The sequence below is a fragment of the Salvelinus fontinalis genome, unplaced genomic scaffold (assembly GCF_029448725.1).
Source record: "Salvelinus fontinalis isolate EN_2023a unplaced genomic scaffold, ASM2944872v1 scaffold_0367, whole genome shotgun sequence".
Lineage (NCBI taxonomy): Eukaryota > Metazoa > Chordata > Actinopteri > Salmoniformes > Salmonidae > Salvelinus > Salvelinus fontinalis.
The window spans coordinates 97,981-116,423 of NW_026600576.1; the positions used below are offsets into that span (position 1 = coordinate 97,981).

The 18,443-nt window shown below is 41.7% G+C and overlaps 1 protein-coding gene across 1 annotated transcript in view; it reads right to left on the reverse strand.

Moving 5' to 3' along the window:
- Positions 1-2,598: 2,598 nt before the first annotated feature.
- LOC129845784 (ammonium transporter Rh type A-like) overlaps positions 2,599-18,443 on the reverse strand; it is a 31,536-nt gene continuing 15,691 nt past the window's right edge. The window contains exons 2-11 of the mRNA XM_055913700.1: positions 15,147-15,330; positions 11,481-11,631; positions 10,701-10,848; positions 9,309-9,475; positions 8,832-8,969; positions 8,075-8,196; positions 7,707-7,777; positions 7,484-7,557; positions 3,202-7,107; positions 2,599-2,867 (exon numbers count right to left, since the gene is read on the reverse strand). Of these exons, the coding sequence (XP_055769675.1) occupies positions 7,033-7,107; positions 7,484-7,557; positions 7,707-7,777; positions 8,075-8,196; positions 8,832-8,969; positions 9,309-9,475; positions 10,701-10,848; positions 11,481-11,631; positions 15,147-15,330 (1,130 nt within the window). The 3' untranslated portion in view covers positions 2,599-2,867; positions 3,202-7,032. The remainder of the gene's footprint in view (positions 2,868-3,201; positions 7,108-7,483; positions 7,558-7,706; positions 7,778-8,074; positions 8,197-8,831; positions 8,970-9,308; positions 9,476-10,700; positions 10,849-11,480; positions 11,632-15,146; positions 15,331-18,443) is intronic.

Here is an 18,443-nt window from a genome sequence, read left to right on the forward strand (position 1 = left end):
AACTGGCTCTCACGAGGACTGCCACAGGAAAGGAAGACCCAGAGTTACCTTCTCTGCAGAGGATAAGTTCATTTGAGTTACTAGCCTCAGAAATCAGATCCAAATAAATGCGTCAGAGTTCAAGTAACAGACATCTCAACATCAACTGTTTAGAGGAGGCTGCGTGAAATCAGGTCTTCATAGTCGAATTTCTGCAAAGAAACCACTACTAAAGGACACCAAGAAGAAAAGAGACTTGCTTGGGCCAAGAAACACAAGCAATGGACATTAGACCGGTGGAAATCTTTTCTTTGGTTTGATGAGTCCAAATTTGAAATTTTTGGTTCCAACTGCCATGTCTTTGTGAGATGCAGAGTAGGTGAACGGATGATCTCCACATGTGTGGTTCCCACCGTCAAGCATGGAGGAGGTGGTGTGATGGTGCTTTGCTGGTGACACTGTCTGTGATGTAATTTAGAATTCAAGGTTAACCAGCATGACTACCACAGCATTCTGCAGCGATACGCCATTCCATTTGGTTTGCGCTTAGTGGAACTATCGTTTCTTTTTATCACAACAATGACCCAACACACCTCTAGGCTGTGTAAGGTCTATTTCACCAAGAAGGAGAGTGATGAGTGCTGCATCAGATGACCTGGCCTTCACAATCAACCAACCTCCACCCAATTCAGATGGTTTGGGATGAATAGGACCGCAGAGTGAAGGAAAAGCAGCCAACAAGTGCTCAGCATATGTTGGAACTCCTTCAAGACAGTTGGAAAAGCATTCAAGGTGAAGCTGGTTGAGAGAATGCCAAGAGTGTGCAAAGTTGACGTCAAGGCAAAGGGTGGCTACTTTGAAAAATCAAAAATTGATTTATTTGTTTTACACTTTTCTGCTTGCTACATGATTCCATGTGTTATTTCATAGTTTTGATGTCTTCACTATTATTCTACAATGTAGAAAATTGTAAAAATAAAGAACCCTTGAATGAGTAGGTGTCCAAACTTTTGACTGGTATTGTATGCATGTATGTATGCATGCATACATAACACACACACACACACGTTTAGCAGACTCTAGCATCAAGAGCGAGTCGACTTAGAATCAGTGAAATCAACTAAGGTCAGTAAACAACCTTCACATACCACAATCATTGCCAGTAAAAACCATCATGGCATACTCACCAGCTTGTCTTTCTTTGACTTCTTCAATTTCATCTTTATCTTCTTTCCTGAAATCATGCTGAACTTGCTTTTTCTCTTTCTCTCTTTTAAATACTGAAAGACAATTCATTTCAAAATGACAGCTTTCAGACAGCTTCAAACTACAGGTATGTCTATAGCGCACTTCCTTTAGGATAAATAGCCTCAAATGTTTTCTACCTTGGATATCTGAATAGGTCCAGGGCTTTCCTCCTCCGTCTTCATTTTCTTGTCCTTCTTCCGTTTAAGCTTTTTCTCCCTTTTCCCTTTCTATTGAAACAGAGTGAAAACAGAGCATATTTGAAATATCTTAAAATTACCATTTGATATCTAACACGGTACAGACTACACCAACAAAATAAGTAGCTACTGAAAACTAATGAATATTAGGCCTCCCGGGTGGCGCAGTGGTCTAGGGCACTGCATCGCAGTGCTAACTGCGCCACCAGAGTCTCTGGGTTCGCCCCCAGGCTCTGTCGCAGCCGGCCGCGACCGGGAGGTCCGTGGGGCGACGCACAATTGGGCTAGCGTCATCCGGGTTAGGGAGGGTTTGGCCGGTAGGGATTTCCTTGTCTCATCGCGCTCCAGCAACTCCTGTGGCGGGCTGGGCGCAGTGCGCGCTAACCAAGGGGGCCAGGTGCACGGTGTTTCCTCCGACACATTGGTGCGGCTGGCTTCCGGGTTGGAGGCGCGCTGTGTTAAAGAAGCAGTGCGGCTTGGTTGGGTTGTGCTTCGGAGGACGCATGACTTTCGACTTTCGTCTCTCCCGAGCCCGTACGGGAGTTGTAGCGATGAGACAAGATAGTAATTACTAGCGATTGGATACCACGAAAATTGGGGAGAAAAGGGGATAAAATTTTATAAAAAAATAAAAATTAAAATAAAAAAAAATAATAATGAATATTTACCTTTTTGAGTTGTTTTTCCTTTTTCCTTTTCTTAGAATTCTTTCTGGACTTGCTGTGGGAATCTAGAAAGGAGATTGCAAAATCTAATTGAGACACTGTTCATCAGGCTTTAACTGCTATTTGTATATTTATATAAATAAAATAGACAATATTTCAGTGTTCATCAGGCTTTAACTGCTATTTGTATATTTATATAAATAAAATAGACAATATTTCAGATACATTTGCGTCTTAACAACTACGGTACATGTACTGGCACACTCACCACTGCTGCTCGAACTACTCCTACTACCAGACGAGGAGCGGGATGAGGATGATGAAGAGGATCCCGATGACGAGGATGAGCTGGATGAGGAAGAAGATGACGATCTACTGCGGCTTTTCCTTTTAATTTTTTCTTTCCCTTCAATAGAAAAATACAGAAGCACAGTGTGTGTTATCCATGACTTCAAGGTAGGCATACACAGGTAATTTCAGCTGATAAGTGATCACCACAGACCATTAAATTACCTGTACTTGTTGTTCTTCTGTCATCTCTTCCTATGGCGGTCTCAGTACTTCTTCGGTCATCTCTTCTTGTGGCAGTCTCAGTACTTCTTCGGTCATATCTTCTTCTGGCAGTCTCAGTACTTCTTCGGTCATCTCTTCTTCTGGCAGTCTCTGTACATCTTTTGTCATCTCTTCTAATGTCATCTCTTCTTGTGGAGGACTCAGTACTTCTTCTATCATCTCTTCTTGTGCTGGACTGACTTCTCACTTTGTCTAAGTTGGCAGACTAACAAAAAAGAAAGTAAAGGAGAACGCCTTGTAAGTCAGTTTGCATTGTGAGGCCAAACCTCGATCATAAGCTCGTCTGAGTTTACAAACCGAGACAGAGCAGCAGATCAGTAAGCTAAATTAGTTAGCCTAGCCGTTCATGCAGATTGGAGTTAGGATAAATTTGGCGATAACTCTCTCCGGTTGTCAACCATCAGATCGACACTGGTGAATTTCGGCAAGATGGCTTACTAATTGCACTGACAAGTTAGCTAGCTCATATGTAATAGCAAGTTGCATATAACGTTAACGGAAGTGAAGAAGGCTAGCACGGTAGCTCGCTAGGTACTTACCATGGTGGCTGTTGTCTCGACGAAAAAAGAGGTGAATGCAATAAAAGTTGTTGATTCTCAAAGCTATATTCTCTATACTACTATTCAGCAATTAATAGCAATGCTTCATCGACGGTAGTTATTTGTAAATGTAACGTTATGGCTGTAAGAGTTGACTGGTTGGCTAGTTTGCTGACAACACCATGGAGCCATTTTACATCCCACAATGCACCGTTAATTTATTAAAGGAACACCACAATATTTTTAAACCTCGTTGCGGATACGTTATTTTTGCTTTTGATGGCTTGGTAGCAAGGTAATAATTCAAACAGAAAGAGAGAAAATACCTGTCTCTGATAGGATACACGAGTTCTGAATACACAAAATAATTATGTGACATATTTTATGCTCTTCATACAGAATAAACCTGACCTCTCATAGTTTATTTAAAATTTCTCAATTAAAAATAAGAAACTCATAATAAAACATGGAATTTGGGAGTTCGTTCCATAGCTAGGCGAGGAGACGCAACAACCAATGGTTGCGTGTCAAATCATCGGACGTGTCATCCACTGACAAATTGCGGTATATGTGGTCAAAGGATGAAGAATCATTATGCCTTGTTCAAATCAACTGAGAACTCGGAAATGTCATATTTTCGACTTCAGTGTTGCAACTGAAGTGGAAGTCGGAAATGACCGAGTTCCCAGTTCCGAGTTCTCAGTTGTTTTGAACAATGCATTAGTTCACGACAACTGGAAACGATGAAAAAAACGAGCTCCGACTGGGAAAATTCGTTTTGAATGGTCATCCGACTCTCTGGTATCTTTCTAGAGCTCTGATTGTCTTGAAAGCACAATTAGTGCATGGGTCTTGGCCCTTGAAAATGTACAACACTCCATCACGCCTTCTACGTTCTGTTTGTGGAAAGAATGTTGATGGTGATAATGCAATGGAATCATGTCAAAGAACACACACAGTCACTCTTATATTGTATAAAACCATATTCATAAATTACAGTATAAATATTTATACATTAACAAAAATGTAATACATATTCGTTTTCTGTAACAAAAAAGTTTAGGTCATATCAAGCATTTTTTTTTAAAGTATTGCCTGCTGGTGTTCTAAGCATTACATCTAAATCACACATAGGCTACTACATCAGCCAAATGTACTACTTTTATCTAGCTACACTACATGGCCAAAAGTAAGCTGTTATAGCAACAAAGGTGGGACCAACTCCATTTTAATGCCCATGATTTTGGAATGAGATGTTAGACAAGCATCGTTTGAGCCAGGTAGCCAGGTAGCCAGTTTCATCTTTACCTGCTACAATGGTCTAGTACAGGAACTATTGTTGACTATTTTCCTCCTGCATTTTCAGGTATCACTTTAGCTTTATTCAACAAAATGGTTGCGATATAGCCTGAGTGTACAAAACATTATAAATACCTGCTCTTTCCATGACAGACTGACCAGGTGAATGCTATGATTCCTTATTGATGTAACTTGTTAAATCAGTGTAGATGAAGGGGAGGAGACAGGTTAAAGAAGGATTTTGTTTCATCCTTGAGGCAATTGAGACATGGATTGTGTATGTGTGCCATTCAGAGGGTGAAAAGGCAAGACAAAATATTTAAGTGCCTTTGAACGGGGTATGGTAGTAGGTGCCAGGCACACTGGTTTGTGTTGAGAATTGCAACGCTGCTGGGTTTTTCACACTCAACAGTCTCCCATGTGTATCAAGAATGGTCCACCACCTAAAGGACACCCAGCCAACTTGACACAACTGTGGGAAATTTTAATGCTACAGCATACAATGACATTCTAGACGATTCTGTGCTTCCAACTTTGTGGCAACATTTTGGTGAAGGCACATTCCTGTTTCAGCATGACAATAACCCCGTGCACAAAGCGAGGTCCATACAGAAGTGGTTGGTCGAGATTGGTGTGGAAGAACTTAACTGGCCTGCACAGAGCCCTGACCTCAACCCCATTGAACACCTTTGGTGTCAAGCATTGGAGTCAACATGGACCAGCATCCCTGTGGAACGCTTTCGACACCTTGTAGAGTCCATGACCCAACAAATTGAGGCTATTCTGAGGGAAAGGGGGGGTGCAACTCAATATGATGAAAGTGTTCTTAATGTTTTGTACACTCAGTGTATAAATACATACTTGTAATCTGAATCACTAAGTACCAATTGTTAGTCCTAGGTGCAGGGATTTAGAGAAACTGACTATATCCATTATGTAACTAGCATTAAGAGGTTACAATAAGAAGTGAAAGAAATAAAGAAAGCTTATGTATCCTAAATCTCTCAGTGGCTTTCTTTCTCATGCCCCATTTATTCTGAATCCATGTGACATGTAGACTATCCGGTTTTTAATTGGACATGTCAGATTTCAATTGACTTTCTGTATTTGAAAAAACTTAGACGGTGAAATGAAAATCAAAGACACTCAACTCCACTTTAGCAGTGAGGATACTGGGGTAGAAGAAGGGGAACCTTAAGAGTATTTGGATGCACACAGGGAGTAGCTTAATGCAGAACCCATTTTGGCCCAGCTCCATTCCCCGTGAGACCTGTGCCCGTGTTTATAAAGCGTCTCAGGAGTGCTGATCTAGAAAGGTAAAACTGATCCAAGATCAGCAACCCCACTCTGAGACGCTTGATAAATCCCGGCCCTTAGCTACTGCCTAAACATTGCCACCTGGTCTGGTATCAGATTCTCTCCAGTAGGAGTAGGGAGCTCCAGTCACGCGGCCTAGCTCTGCAGCAGGCTAAAGTAGCAGTTGATTTTATTCATTAAACAAGGCCTAGCACACAATATCGGCTATGTCAGTTGGATGGCGACATAAAAAGACGCGTTGAGAAAAACATACAATGTATAGCCCTAACTAATGAGGCAAAACAGATGTCTGTTAACATTTCGATAGCGTCACAAAACATGTGAGACAATTGGTGATATTGTCAGCTTGATATACTGTTTCTACTATTTCTATACACTTTATAATGGCTCAGAACGGTGGTCATCAAATTCAGTGTAAAAAACGAATCCCTGAAAGTATCTTTCCTCCAATTGTGTGAAAGAACAGTTAATGTGTCAATGCAACTTATTCAGGATCATTTATATCAAAATGCTGCTTAATTTAAATACATTTTCAGACTAACACATCCAAAGCACTGCAAGCATGTTGTTTGAAATGAGTTTCTGTAAACATGATTCATTTAAGAAAAGAAAATCTTTACAATATTATTTCAATTGCATTGTAACACACCCACCTCTTACACTTTAGTTGAAATTATAATGAGCTATGACATGTTTCCCAAATGCTCTTCAGTGGACCTACTCTTTTCAATTGAAGATTAAAATATTTAGTACAAATCTATGGACAATCAGGACCTAGTTTGGTTACACAGAAAAGTGCAACATAGGCTAACATTTCCCTGCTGATCGAGTTGATTTAGAGATGTCTTAATAAGGTAGCATGAATCACGATATGATCTCAATTTGTCTCATGTCAATCTAATTATTTATGCAGTAGTTGAAAATAACTGACAATTTCACAGCATTGGCCATCCTGGGTTGAATTCAATAGTACAACATAGCTTCTCTCCTTTACGTCCTCTGCACTGATGGTCAAGAAATTAGACGGGTGACGCATGAAGTCCTGGTAGGGATCTACCAATTAGATGAAGGAGAGGTGACACAAGGAGAGGAAGCCAGTTAAAACTATTGAGATAGAGTACACCCAATGTCTAATGTGTGGTTCATGATTCCTCACTTTCCCATCTCTAGCTCAGAGGGTTGTAGGTCGTGAATGTGCAGCAAAGAGTGGGAGCTTTACGCCTCTGCTTTTTGGTTTCCGTGAGCCAGGCTCTCCTCGCCCTCCTCCTCCTCCTCCTCCTCCTCAGGAACCTAGAATACAGTCACATCTCAGTCAGTCACAGATCTCAGAATTTAGCCACAATTTCATCTATACCAAATCATATTTGTTATAAGATAGTATTTTTTATTTACAAATCAAATATTTTATGTGTGTCTCCAGGTGGTCACGTTCAAATAATACAAGACAGTATGCCACATTAGCCATGTGTGACTAACAACAATCTATATGTGGCTAATGCCACATTATGAGACTGGATATGTCAAATGTTACATGAGTGTCACACCAATAAATATAATATCCTATACGTTATACCATATACCTCAGGGATGTGATTCACCTGTCAGCTAGTAATGGTCAATAATGGATCAGGATAATGTGTTGTATTGGTTTCTTTCAGATTATTACCTCCCAATAGATTGAATCATCAAAGCAGTTCTGATCTGGAGGCTGTCCCCAGAATGGAAGCTTCATTATCAGACCTGTACAAATAGAAAAGTTATTAACAGTATTATTAAATATATGTTTCCCAGCGGGCATCGTATAAAACAAATGGCATAGTTTTATAAAATATGTTCAAATGTGATGTAGATTTCTGAATGACAAAAAATGGCAGTCTCTCTCCACCCACCTGTAATAGTTCCTCCAACCAAAGCGAACCCAAGGGATGAGGCCAGGGCTGCACCCTGCATGGCAGCACTCCTGAGGGAAGAATGGCAGAGATGAGAAAATGACAGCATTACTTAGGTAATTATGGCAAGAGACCCTTATTTTGAGACTAATTATTGAGGCCAAGTTCACACCTTAATGGAAAAGTGAATTATTAGATGTTCAAGAACTACAGTATCTGTATCTGATATTGACTGCACATCGTCATTTACCAAAAGTCTTTAGAAAATCATTAATTTTCAAATGCCATTTATTTCTAATGCCTCTAATTCCTTTATCCAATGCCTTTATAGATATACAGTATGAAGAATGCCATTGGGTGAGCCCTACCCGTTCTTCTTGCCCAGAGCGACAGCCACAATGCCAGCGATACCCCCGAGGATGCCAGGCATGCCGTGCAGATTGTGGACACCACAGGTGTCCTGGATGCCCAGGTTGGATGCCAGGATTGGCTGAAACACAGAGAAAAACAGTTGTGTCATTTCTATATTCCCTAGTGCCCACTCATTTCAAAATATTTCTATAGCCGTCTGATGGCAGGTTAGTCAGTCATGGATGGATGGGTGATTGTTTTGACTAAAATGCAAGTTTCTCCCAGCAGGCAAAACTCGTTTAACAAACCAGAACCAGATTTTCTCATTGGGCTGAGGACACTATTTCCTCCCCCTAACTGGTTAGTGAGGATGCTGACAGAAATGTAACATTCAAAGGAATGTAGGTTTATTGCAACTCACAAGGTATGTTTACATTGCAACACTAGTTGGCTTTTTATAGACAATGTGGTGTTCTGGTCCACGGCAGGGTTGTGATGGCAGGTAGCCTAGTGGTTAAGAACATCAGTCCAGAAACTGAAAGGTTCAAATCCCAGAGCTGGCAAGGTGGAAAAATCTGCTGTTCTGTCCTTGAGCAAGGCAGTTAACCCCCAACAAATCTACTCCCCAGGGACTGATGATGTGGATTAAGACAGCCCTCTCTGATTCAGAGGGCTTGGGTTAAATGCACAAGACACATTTTGGTTGAATGCATTCAGTTATGACTAGGTATCTCCCTTTCTATTGGTTCAGACTTGTGTAATCTTTGAACTCACAGTGAGGAACTTGAAGCCCAGGGTGGAGACGATGCCAGCCACGAACCCGATGATCATGGCACCAAAAGGGCCGATGTCCATGTCAGCGCAGGTTCCCACGGCAACACCTCCGGCCAGAGTGGCATTCTGGATGTGGACCTATGGAAGACACAGAAGCATCTTTTTTATTTAATATTTTATTTAACCTTTATTTAACTTGGCAAGTCAGTTAAAAACAAATTCTTATTTACAATGGCGGCCTCCCCTCCCCTAACCCGGACGACGCTGGGCCAATTGTACGCCGCCCTATGGAACTCCCGATCACTGCCAGTTGTGGTACAGCCCGGGATCGAACCAGGGTCTGTAGTGAGCTATGCTATAGTAGGTGCTGTATCAGCTGTTTGAACATAAACAAGTCAAAATAAATTGAAAGAAAGCAAACAATCTACAGATTTGCTGTGATCCTTTGTGGTTTGAATGAAGCATTGGAAGACTCACCATGTCCAGTTTCCCTTTGTGCTCCACCAGGCTGGAGACAGCGTAGGCAGAGAGTACACAGGCAGCCAGGGAGAAGTAGGTGTTGGTCACCGCCATGAGCTGATCAGTGCCAGGTTCAGCGATGGCAGAGTTGAAACTGGGCCAGAACATCCAGAGAAACACGGTACCTGGAGAAGATATTCAAGGAGGATTTTGATTTGTCTGCTACTTCAGTTAATTCTAAAATATATAAACAAAAAGTGATGTATTAAATATATTGAAACTACATTGAACAGAATTATGCCTGCTAGTGTCACTGTTTTGATAATACAGTGAGTTTTAGAAGTGATACACTGTATTTCCACTAGGTGGTGAATGAGACTATGATTTGTGGGAGCTTCACCTTCCCCTTCCCCTGTGATAAAATGTACAAGGCAAACAGACACCAGGAGCCTTATGTATCAAGCGTCTCAGAGTAGGAATGCTAATCTAGGTTCAGGTCCCCCTGTACATGTAACCCCATTCATTGTGATCTAAAAGTGGTGCGGCGAATAGCCTAGTGGTTAGAGCGTTGGGCCAGTAACCGAAAGTGTTGCTGGATTGAATCCAGTTTACAAGATAAAAAATCTGTTGTTCTCCTCCTGAACAAGGCATTGGAAGTTCCCCGGTAGGTTGTCATTGTAAATAAGAATTTGTTCTTAACTGACGTTCATAGTAAAATAAAAAAAATGAAAAAATGATACTAAAATCAGCACTCCTACTCTGAGATGCTTGATACCCCCTTATTGCTGAATTGTTATTTCTAGTGTTCCAAAGAACATTTTAGAAATAATATACTCTTTAATCTATAATACTAATAATAGTCGTCAGTGACTGTCTACGGTAATCAATAAAATGCATAGATTATTATGATAAATGTTTTTCTCCCCAATTTCATGATATCCAATTGGTAGTTGCAGTCTTGTCCCATTGCTGCAACTCTGTACTGACTCGGGAGAGGCAATGGTCGAGAGCCATGCGTCCTCCTGAAACACGACCCCGCCAAGCTGCACTGCGTCTTGACACACTGCTCGCTTAACCCTTAAGCCAGTCGCACCAATGTGTCAGAGGAAACACCGTACAACTGGCGACCGAGGTCAGCGTGCATGTGCCCAGCCCGCCACAAGGACTCGCTATAGCGCGATGGTACAAGGACATCCCAGCCGGCCAAACCCTCCCCTAACCCGGACGACGCTGGGCCAATTGTGCGCTGCCTCATGGGTCTCCCGTTCACGGCCGGCTGCGACACAGCCCGGATCAAACCCGGGTCTGTAGTGACGCCTCTAGCACTGCGATGCAGTGCCTTTTACCGCTGCGCCACGTGGGAGGCCAAAATGCATTGATCTTGATGACTGCCATGTGAGCTGTTCTTACCGATCATGGCGAAGAGGTCAGAGTGGTAAACAGAGCCATTGTTCTCATGGCCATTCCTCAGAGCTGGCCGGTACAGCATGCGGGCCACTGCGAGACCGAAGTACGCCCCAAAGGCATGGATAATCATGGAGGCCCCAACATCATTGGCCTGTGAGTGGGACAAACCACATAAAGTAGTTAGTTCATGTTGTAAAAAAAAGAAAACAGCCCTACTAACCTAACTTTATCCTTAGCCTGCTAGTAACCTCAGTCACCTGTCAATCACCCATCCATCACACCTCTGCCCATTCCCAAGCAAAACTTGTGCACTGATTTGTTGGGTATAGGACTGGACCGATTCAAGAATATCAAATAAAATTGAACTAGATATGTTTTTCCCTTTGTAGGTTCATCCCTAAGAATTTACGCCATGATTATATTTGTCTGAGCCCTTTTGGTAGGATGAATCTTGTCTGATCGCGGTTATCTTGGGCTGTCACTTCTCACCACTAGAGGGCAGTCTCACTAGGGTTATGGGCCAGGTGTATAAGGTCCCAGGTAAACAGATAGTACACATGTATGGGTCAACAGGAGATTCACATAGTTTTAACTGCTACTCACAAGATTGCACACAATATTGCTTATTGAACTGTATTAACTAATATAATTTTCTTGTATAGTGTTGTTTTTCATGTACACAAGTTCTTAGATGAGTGGACAAGGTTGAAGGTAGTTTGTTGTGACAGACTGTTAGAATAAGGGTTAGTTCTGGGATCTGAAATTTTGGTGAAGTGCACTGACCTCCAGGATTTCGGCCACCAGATGTTCGTTGATGCTGAAGATGGTGATCTCCAGGATGGTCATGATGAGGAGCTGGACGGGACTGGTTTTACCCAGCACTGCCCCGAACGAGATCAGAACCGTGGCTGTGCTGAAATCTGCGTTGATCATCCTTATGGTGAGGAGGGAGAGGACGAGTAGGAGGGAGTGAAGAGAGAGAAAGAGAGAGCGAGAGCGAGAGATGTCTTGTTAACACTAGAACAGAACACTTCTCTATGATTGTCCTCTATCTTGTGCACATAATACCACTAATGCTAGCTTCATTCAATCTACCCGTTCTGTTGCTGTATTAATGTGTCTAGAATAGAAGGCTTCTCTATGACTCTCCTCTAATGTGTACAGTTGAAGTCGGAAGTTTACATACACTTAGGTTTGAGTCATTAAAACTCGTTTTTCAACCACTCCACAAATGTCTTTTTTAACAAACTATAGTTTTGGCAAGTCGGTTAGGACATCTACTTTGTGCATGACATTAAGTAATTTTTCCAAAAATGGTTTACAGACAGATTATTTCACTTATAACTCACTGTATCACAATTCCAGTGGGTCAGAAGTTTACATACACTAAGTTGACTGTGCTTTTAAACAACTTGGAACGTTCCAGAAAATGATGCCATGGCTTTAGAAGCTTCTGATAGGCTAATTGACATAATTTGAGTCAATTGGAGGTGTACCTGTGGATGTATTTCAAGCCCTACTTTCAAACTCAGTGCCTCTTTGCTTGACATCATGGGAAAATCAAAAGAAATCAGCCAATACCTCAGAAAAATAATTGTAGACCTCCACAAGTCTGGTTCATCCTTGAGAGCAATTTCCAAATGCCTGAAGGTACCACGTTCATCTATACAAACAATAGTGCGCAAGTATAAACACCATGGGACCACGCAGCCGTCATACCGCTCAGGAAGGAGACGCGTTCTGTCTCCTAGAGATGAACGTACTTTGGTGCGAAAAGTGCAAATCAATCCCAGAGCAACAGCAAAGGACCTTGTGAAGATGCTGGAGGAAACAGGTACAAAAGTATCTATATCCACAGTAAAACGAGTCCTATATCAACATAACCTGAAAGGCCGCTCAGCAAGGAAGAAGCTACTGCTCCAAAACCACTATAAAAAGCCAGACTACGGTTTGCAACTGCACATGGGGACAAAGATCGTACTTTTTGGAGAAATGTCCTCTGAAACAAAAATAGAACTGTTTGGCCATAATGAACATTGTTATGCTTGGAGGGAAAAGGGGGAGGCTTGCAAGCCGAAGAACACCATCCCAACTGTGAAGCACGGGGGTGGCAGCATCATGTTGTGGGGGTGCTTTGCTGCAGGAGGGACTAGTGCACTTCACAAAATAGATGGCATCATGAGGTAAGAAAATTATGTGGATATATTGAAGCTACATCTCAAGACATCAGTCAGGAAGTTAAAGCTTGGTCGCAAATGTGTCTTCCAAATGGAAAATGACCCCAAGCATACTGTCATGACGTTGCCCTCTTTGGGTACAGCGAGCACCACCCCCCTCTCTCTGTCTCATACAACCAGGCTGCTGTGGTCAGAGAGGTCGTAAATTCCTGGAGGAGATTATCTCCTCATGGCCACAGTATAGAGAGAGAGTGAGTTTTCATAGAGAGAACAAAGGAATTTCTTCCACCTCACAGAACTCGAGGTTCGAACAACATTGATGTTCTGGAGAAGGTATAAAAGATCGGTGAAGAATCTAGCTACGAAGTGGTCCATTTGGTACAATTTTGTGAAACTCATGGGAGACAATAAGGCCACATTACCATAATGCTGTTTATATATTAGCCTCAGATATGAGGCTTACATCTAATTGTTGTATAAGATGAATGAGTGAGGATGATACTGTTTGTGAAATTGTGTAATGTGATTTTGGACTGTTTAATGAAGGAAACTCCAATTCCCTTTGGAGTTTAACTAAATCAGAGGACCGCCCATGAGCACAGTTATGGTCTGGCGTCCTGGGACAGGCCCTTTTCTGCTCTTCCAAATAAAACCCCATCCGGGTTTTCTATTGCAGACCAGCTTACCTCGATAACAAGAGGGCCAAGGTTTGAGAGAAGACCAAGCTTACCTCAATTACGAGATGGCTAAAGGTTGCAGACCAGCTTACCACGAGAGGGCCAAGGTTTGAGTAGAGACCATAAACCTAAGGTTTAAGTAGATGGCTGAATCTTTTAACCATACCATGTGGTTAAACTCTTAGACTATCGATACAGACAGAATAAGAACAAGTCTTTGATATTAATTACTAGTCTGCAGCTAGGAATTCAGTATCATTGAATGCGAAGACCAACAACCACCGAAACATCTATTCTATAATGACATGAATGAATGTCTCTCTGAAATATTCATTCTAACCAGAGAGAGAGAGAGAGAGAGAGGGCGGACAGACTCTCCAACAGAAACAAACTTCTCAACAGAGATCCCGATGACACACTGAGTGTAAACATATTGATTGATTGCAATTGTTCCCGAATGAGTGAGCATTCATGTGCAAAGGATTAGCATTTCAATCGTTATAATTATCACTCTGTCTAACAAGCTGCCATACCGGTTTCCTATCATTTCTTTGTAAACGTATCTATTTTGTTTGTTTGTGTGATGCATTTCTGTGAATTACTTAGTTAGTAAATAAATGATTTTAAGTCAATTGATGTATGGATGACTCATAGTGAAGACTGGGTTTGTGCAGATAACCAACCATTTACGATGTTTGGAATGAGACTAACGTGAGGTAAATAATAATTCATTAATCAGAAGACTAAGTGATCAGATATTAAAATATCTGAAAGTTATATTAGGAAAATTATAACTTTGTAATCTGAATATTTTCCTTGGTGCCCCGACTTCCTAGTTAATTACAGTTACATGATTAAGTAGTTTAATCACGTAATAATAATTACAGAGAATTTTTTATAAAGATTAATCTTCAGTTTAATGATGCCAAAGACACGACAATACTTCCAAAGTTGTGGCAAAATGGCTTAAGGACAACAAAGTCAAGGTATTGGAGTGGCCATCACAAAGCCCTGACCTCAATCCTATAGAACATTTGTGGACAGAACTGAAAAAGCTTGTGCAAACAAGGAGGCATACAAACCTGACTCAGTTACATTAGCTCTGTCAGGAGGAATGTGCCAAAATTCCACAACCAGAAAGGTTGTGGTAGGCTACCCAAAATGTTTGACCCAAGTTAAACAATTTAAAGGAAATGCTACCAAATACTAAGTGGGTGTATGTAAACTTCTGACCCACTGGGAATGTGATGAAAGAAATAGAATCTGAAATAAATCATTATCTCTACTATTATTCTGACATTTCACATTCTTAAAATAAAGTGGTGATCCTAACTGACCTAAAACAGAGAATTTTTACTAGGATTAAATGTCAGTAATTGTGAAAAACTGAGTTTAAATGTATTTGGCTATGGTGTATGTAAACTTCCGACTTCAACTGTACGTACATGTGCTATTACTGCAAGCTGATTATTGGTTTTGACGGTTCTGGTAACGGCTATGTTGTATTTACTTGAAGTCTTCTATCATGGGTACTATGATGATACTGCTAACTTGATTTATTCTGAACGTTCTGTTAGTGTACTATTTGTATTTACTTGAAGATGGAGACTTTGATCTTGCCGTCGTCCAGGTGCCAGAGGCCTTGCATGATTAGACCCCACTGCAGAGCAAAGGCGGCCAGGAGCAGGTTGAGGCCCACGCTGCTGAAGCCATATCTCTTCAGAAAGGTCATCAGGAAGCCGAAGCCAATGAAGATCATAACGTGGACATCCTGGAACACTGGGGAACAAATGGCAGGTCAGAGGTCAGCTCAGTGGAGTTTGATTTATTCAAAAAAAGTGACTTCCAAAATGGCAGAGATATTAACATTTTAACCTAACATTAATTCACATGAAATCCAAAAGACGTTGGTGGTAGTGTTAACATAATATAATTGCATTATTTCTCTATAAAACAATGATTTATTCACTGTGAATGAATAGTGAATGAAAACTAAAACAAATGACTAAAACCCTGTGAGAGCTTGCTGTGTGAGTATAATCCTCTATTACAACACGTCAAAGACCTTCAAATCAGTTGACAGACTAGCTATTGATCAAATACCTAGGTCTATTAGTGGCGAGTAAATATTCCATTCATTATGTTGCTTTGCCTTTGGCTGCTCAAATGATTCACAGAGCACCCGCATTGGATTGTGCAGCAACATTAGTAACCCCAATCCCCATGAGGGGGTCAATAAAAATCCTGAGGAGGGAAGACCAATTAGATTAGTCTGTGAATGGGATACTGAGAACTGAGCCTTACGCTGTTCCATTCACTGGGATCACATGATCTTAATCAAGTCTTCTAAACTTAATAGATGGATCACTGTGCTCACACTTTATGCAGGTTTAGATTGATGTATACAAGAGGACAGAGACTTTACTTATAAGAACTTTAGCTCACTGTATGTGCGGACAGCAGGATGTGAGCACTATCCGAGTGTCTGCAGATAAGGATCAGGCTACTGGCCCAAGAGACTGACCAAATGTGTGTATGTGTGTGCGTGAGAACGTACGTGTATGTGAGCGTACGTACGTAGGTGCGTGGAGCTTAAAAACGGTTTGTCCACCGCCGCTGGAGGAACAATCCTAAGTCTCCGAGCTCCACTCCCACTCCCACCCAACACACTCTACCCCCACTCTCGCTCGACATTCTGAAAAGGTTCTCTTCCCTGAAATGCCTGACCACAGGAAGACAGACCCCCAATTTCCAAAAGTGATCAGTCACTGTGCGATGGATGACGGGTCCTCATCTGGAAAGTACATCAAGGTGTGGCCGTTTGCAGAATGTGGAAACAATAGGCCTCCTTTGCCCAGGAAAGCATTGTGGTGGGCAGTTTGCCTAAGTCCTTCCCTGACACCACAATGCTAACAGTCACCACCCAGACTGTCCTGGGGAAGTAATGGAATACAGGGTGTGTGGTTGGCGGTTGGGGGGCTTAGGTGCAGCATAGACTAGCTCGATAGGTCCGTTTTTTTTTTGTCTGTGACTATATATGACTACTCTATGTACTCTATGTAAGCTGTGTACGACTCTCCAGGAAACATGTCTACCAGCATGCCATTCCAGAGCCATTACACATCTCTTTCTCTGTATGTGTCTCTGTGCCATACCAGGCCTTACTATAAGTAAAACCGATGCTACATTTTAGGCAGTTGTAGAGGGATTGTTGCAACTGGCAATTCATTTAAGAGTTGAGTTTGTTCTGTGGCTCCCTCTTTCTGCCACACAGTGGTAGAGACAGAATAAACAGGAATGTTAGCTATTCTAAACAGATTTTGTCTCAAATTAGAAGTCCATGAATTCCTCACTCATTATCGTGTTTACATGTGACTGTCTCTTTCTCCCCAGGAGTGCATTGTATTGCTATAGATGAGATTCAGCACACTACACCATGATTATAATCAGGTTTAGTCTTACTTATGCAATGCCTCCGAGACGTCATAGGATACATTATAACCCCTCTGGCACAGAACACCCGCGCCCATCCGGTAACAAACAAATAACTCAAATCTATCCAATCTTTTTTCCTGATATCGAAGTCTGAACAATGTCAGAAATGTAAGATATACAAATAGATTACAAATAGTGCTGTAAGATATATACACGGTACGAATAACTAAAATCAATAAATAATCCAATATTTTCCCTGATATCAAAGTCTGAACAATGTAAAATATGTAAGATATACAAAAAGCCTTATATAGATGTATACAGTCGTGGCTAAAAGTTTTGAGAATGACACAAATATACATTTCCACAAAGTTTGCAGATGTTTTTCAGATGTTACTATGGAATACTGAAGTATAATTACAAGCATTTCATACGTTTCTAAGGCTTTTATTGACAATTACATGAAGTTGATGCAAAGAGTTAATATTTGCAGTGTTGACCCTTCTTTTTCAAGACCTCTGCAATCCGCCCTGGCATGCTGTCAATTCACTTCTGGGCCACATCCTGACTGATGGCAGCCCATTCTTGCATAATCAATGCTTGGAGTTTGTCAGAATTTGTGTTTTTTTGTTTGTCCACCCGCCACTTGAGGATTGACCACAAGTTCTCAATGGGATTGAGGTCTGGGGAGTTTCCTGGCCATGGATCCAAAATATCGAGGTTTTGTTCCCCGAGCCACTTAGTTTTTCACTTTTGCCTTATGGCAAGGTGCTCCATCATAATGGAAAAGGCATTGTTCGTCACCAAACTGTTCCTGGATGGTTGGGAGAAGTTGCTCTCGAAGGATGTGTTGGTACCATTCTTTATTCAGGGCTGTGTTCTTAGGCAAAATTGTGAGTGAGCCCACTCCCTTGGCAGAGAAGCAACCCCACACATGAATGGTCTCATAATGCTTTACTGTTGGCATGACACAGGACTGATGGTAGCACTCACCTTGTCTTCTCAATCGGAAAGGGGATTCATCAGATAAAATGACTTTACCCCAGTCCTCAGCAGTCCAATCCCTGTACCTTTTGCAGAAAATCAGTCTGTCCCTGATGTTTTTCCTGGAGAGAAGTGGCTTCTTTGCTGCCCTTCTTGACACCAGGCCATCCTCCAAAAGGCTTCGCCTCACTGTGCGTGCAGATGCACTCACACCTGCCTGCTGCCATTCCTGAGCAAGCTCTGTACTGGTGATGCCCCGATCCCGCAGCTGAATCAACTTTAGGAGACAGTCCTGGCACTTGCTGTATTTTTTGGGCGCCCTGAAACCTTCTTCACAACAATTGAACCTCTCTCCTTGAAGTTCTTGATGATCCGATAAATAGTTGATTTAAGTGCAATCTTACTGGCAGCAATATCCTTGCCTGTGAAGCCCTTTTTGTGCAAAGCAATGATGACGGCACGTGTTTCCTTGC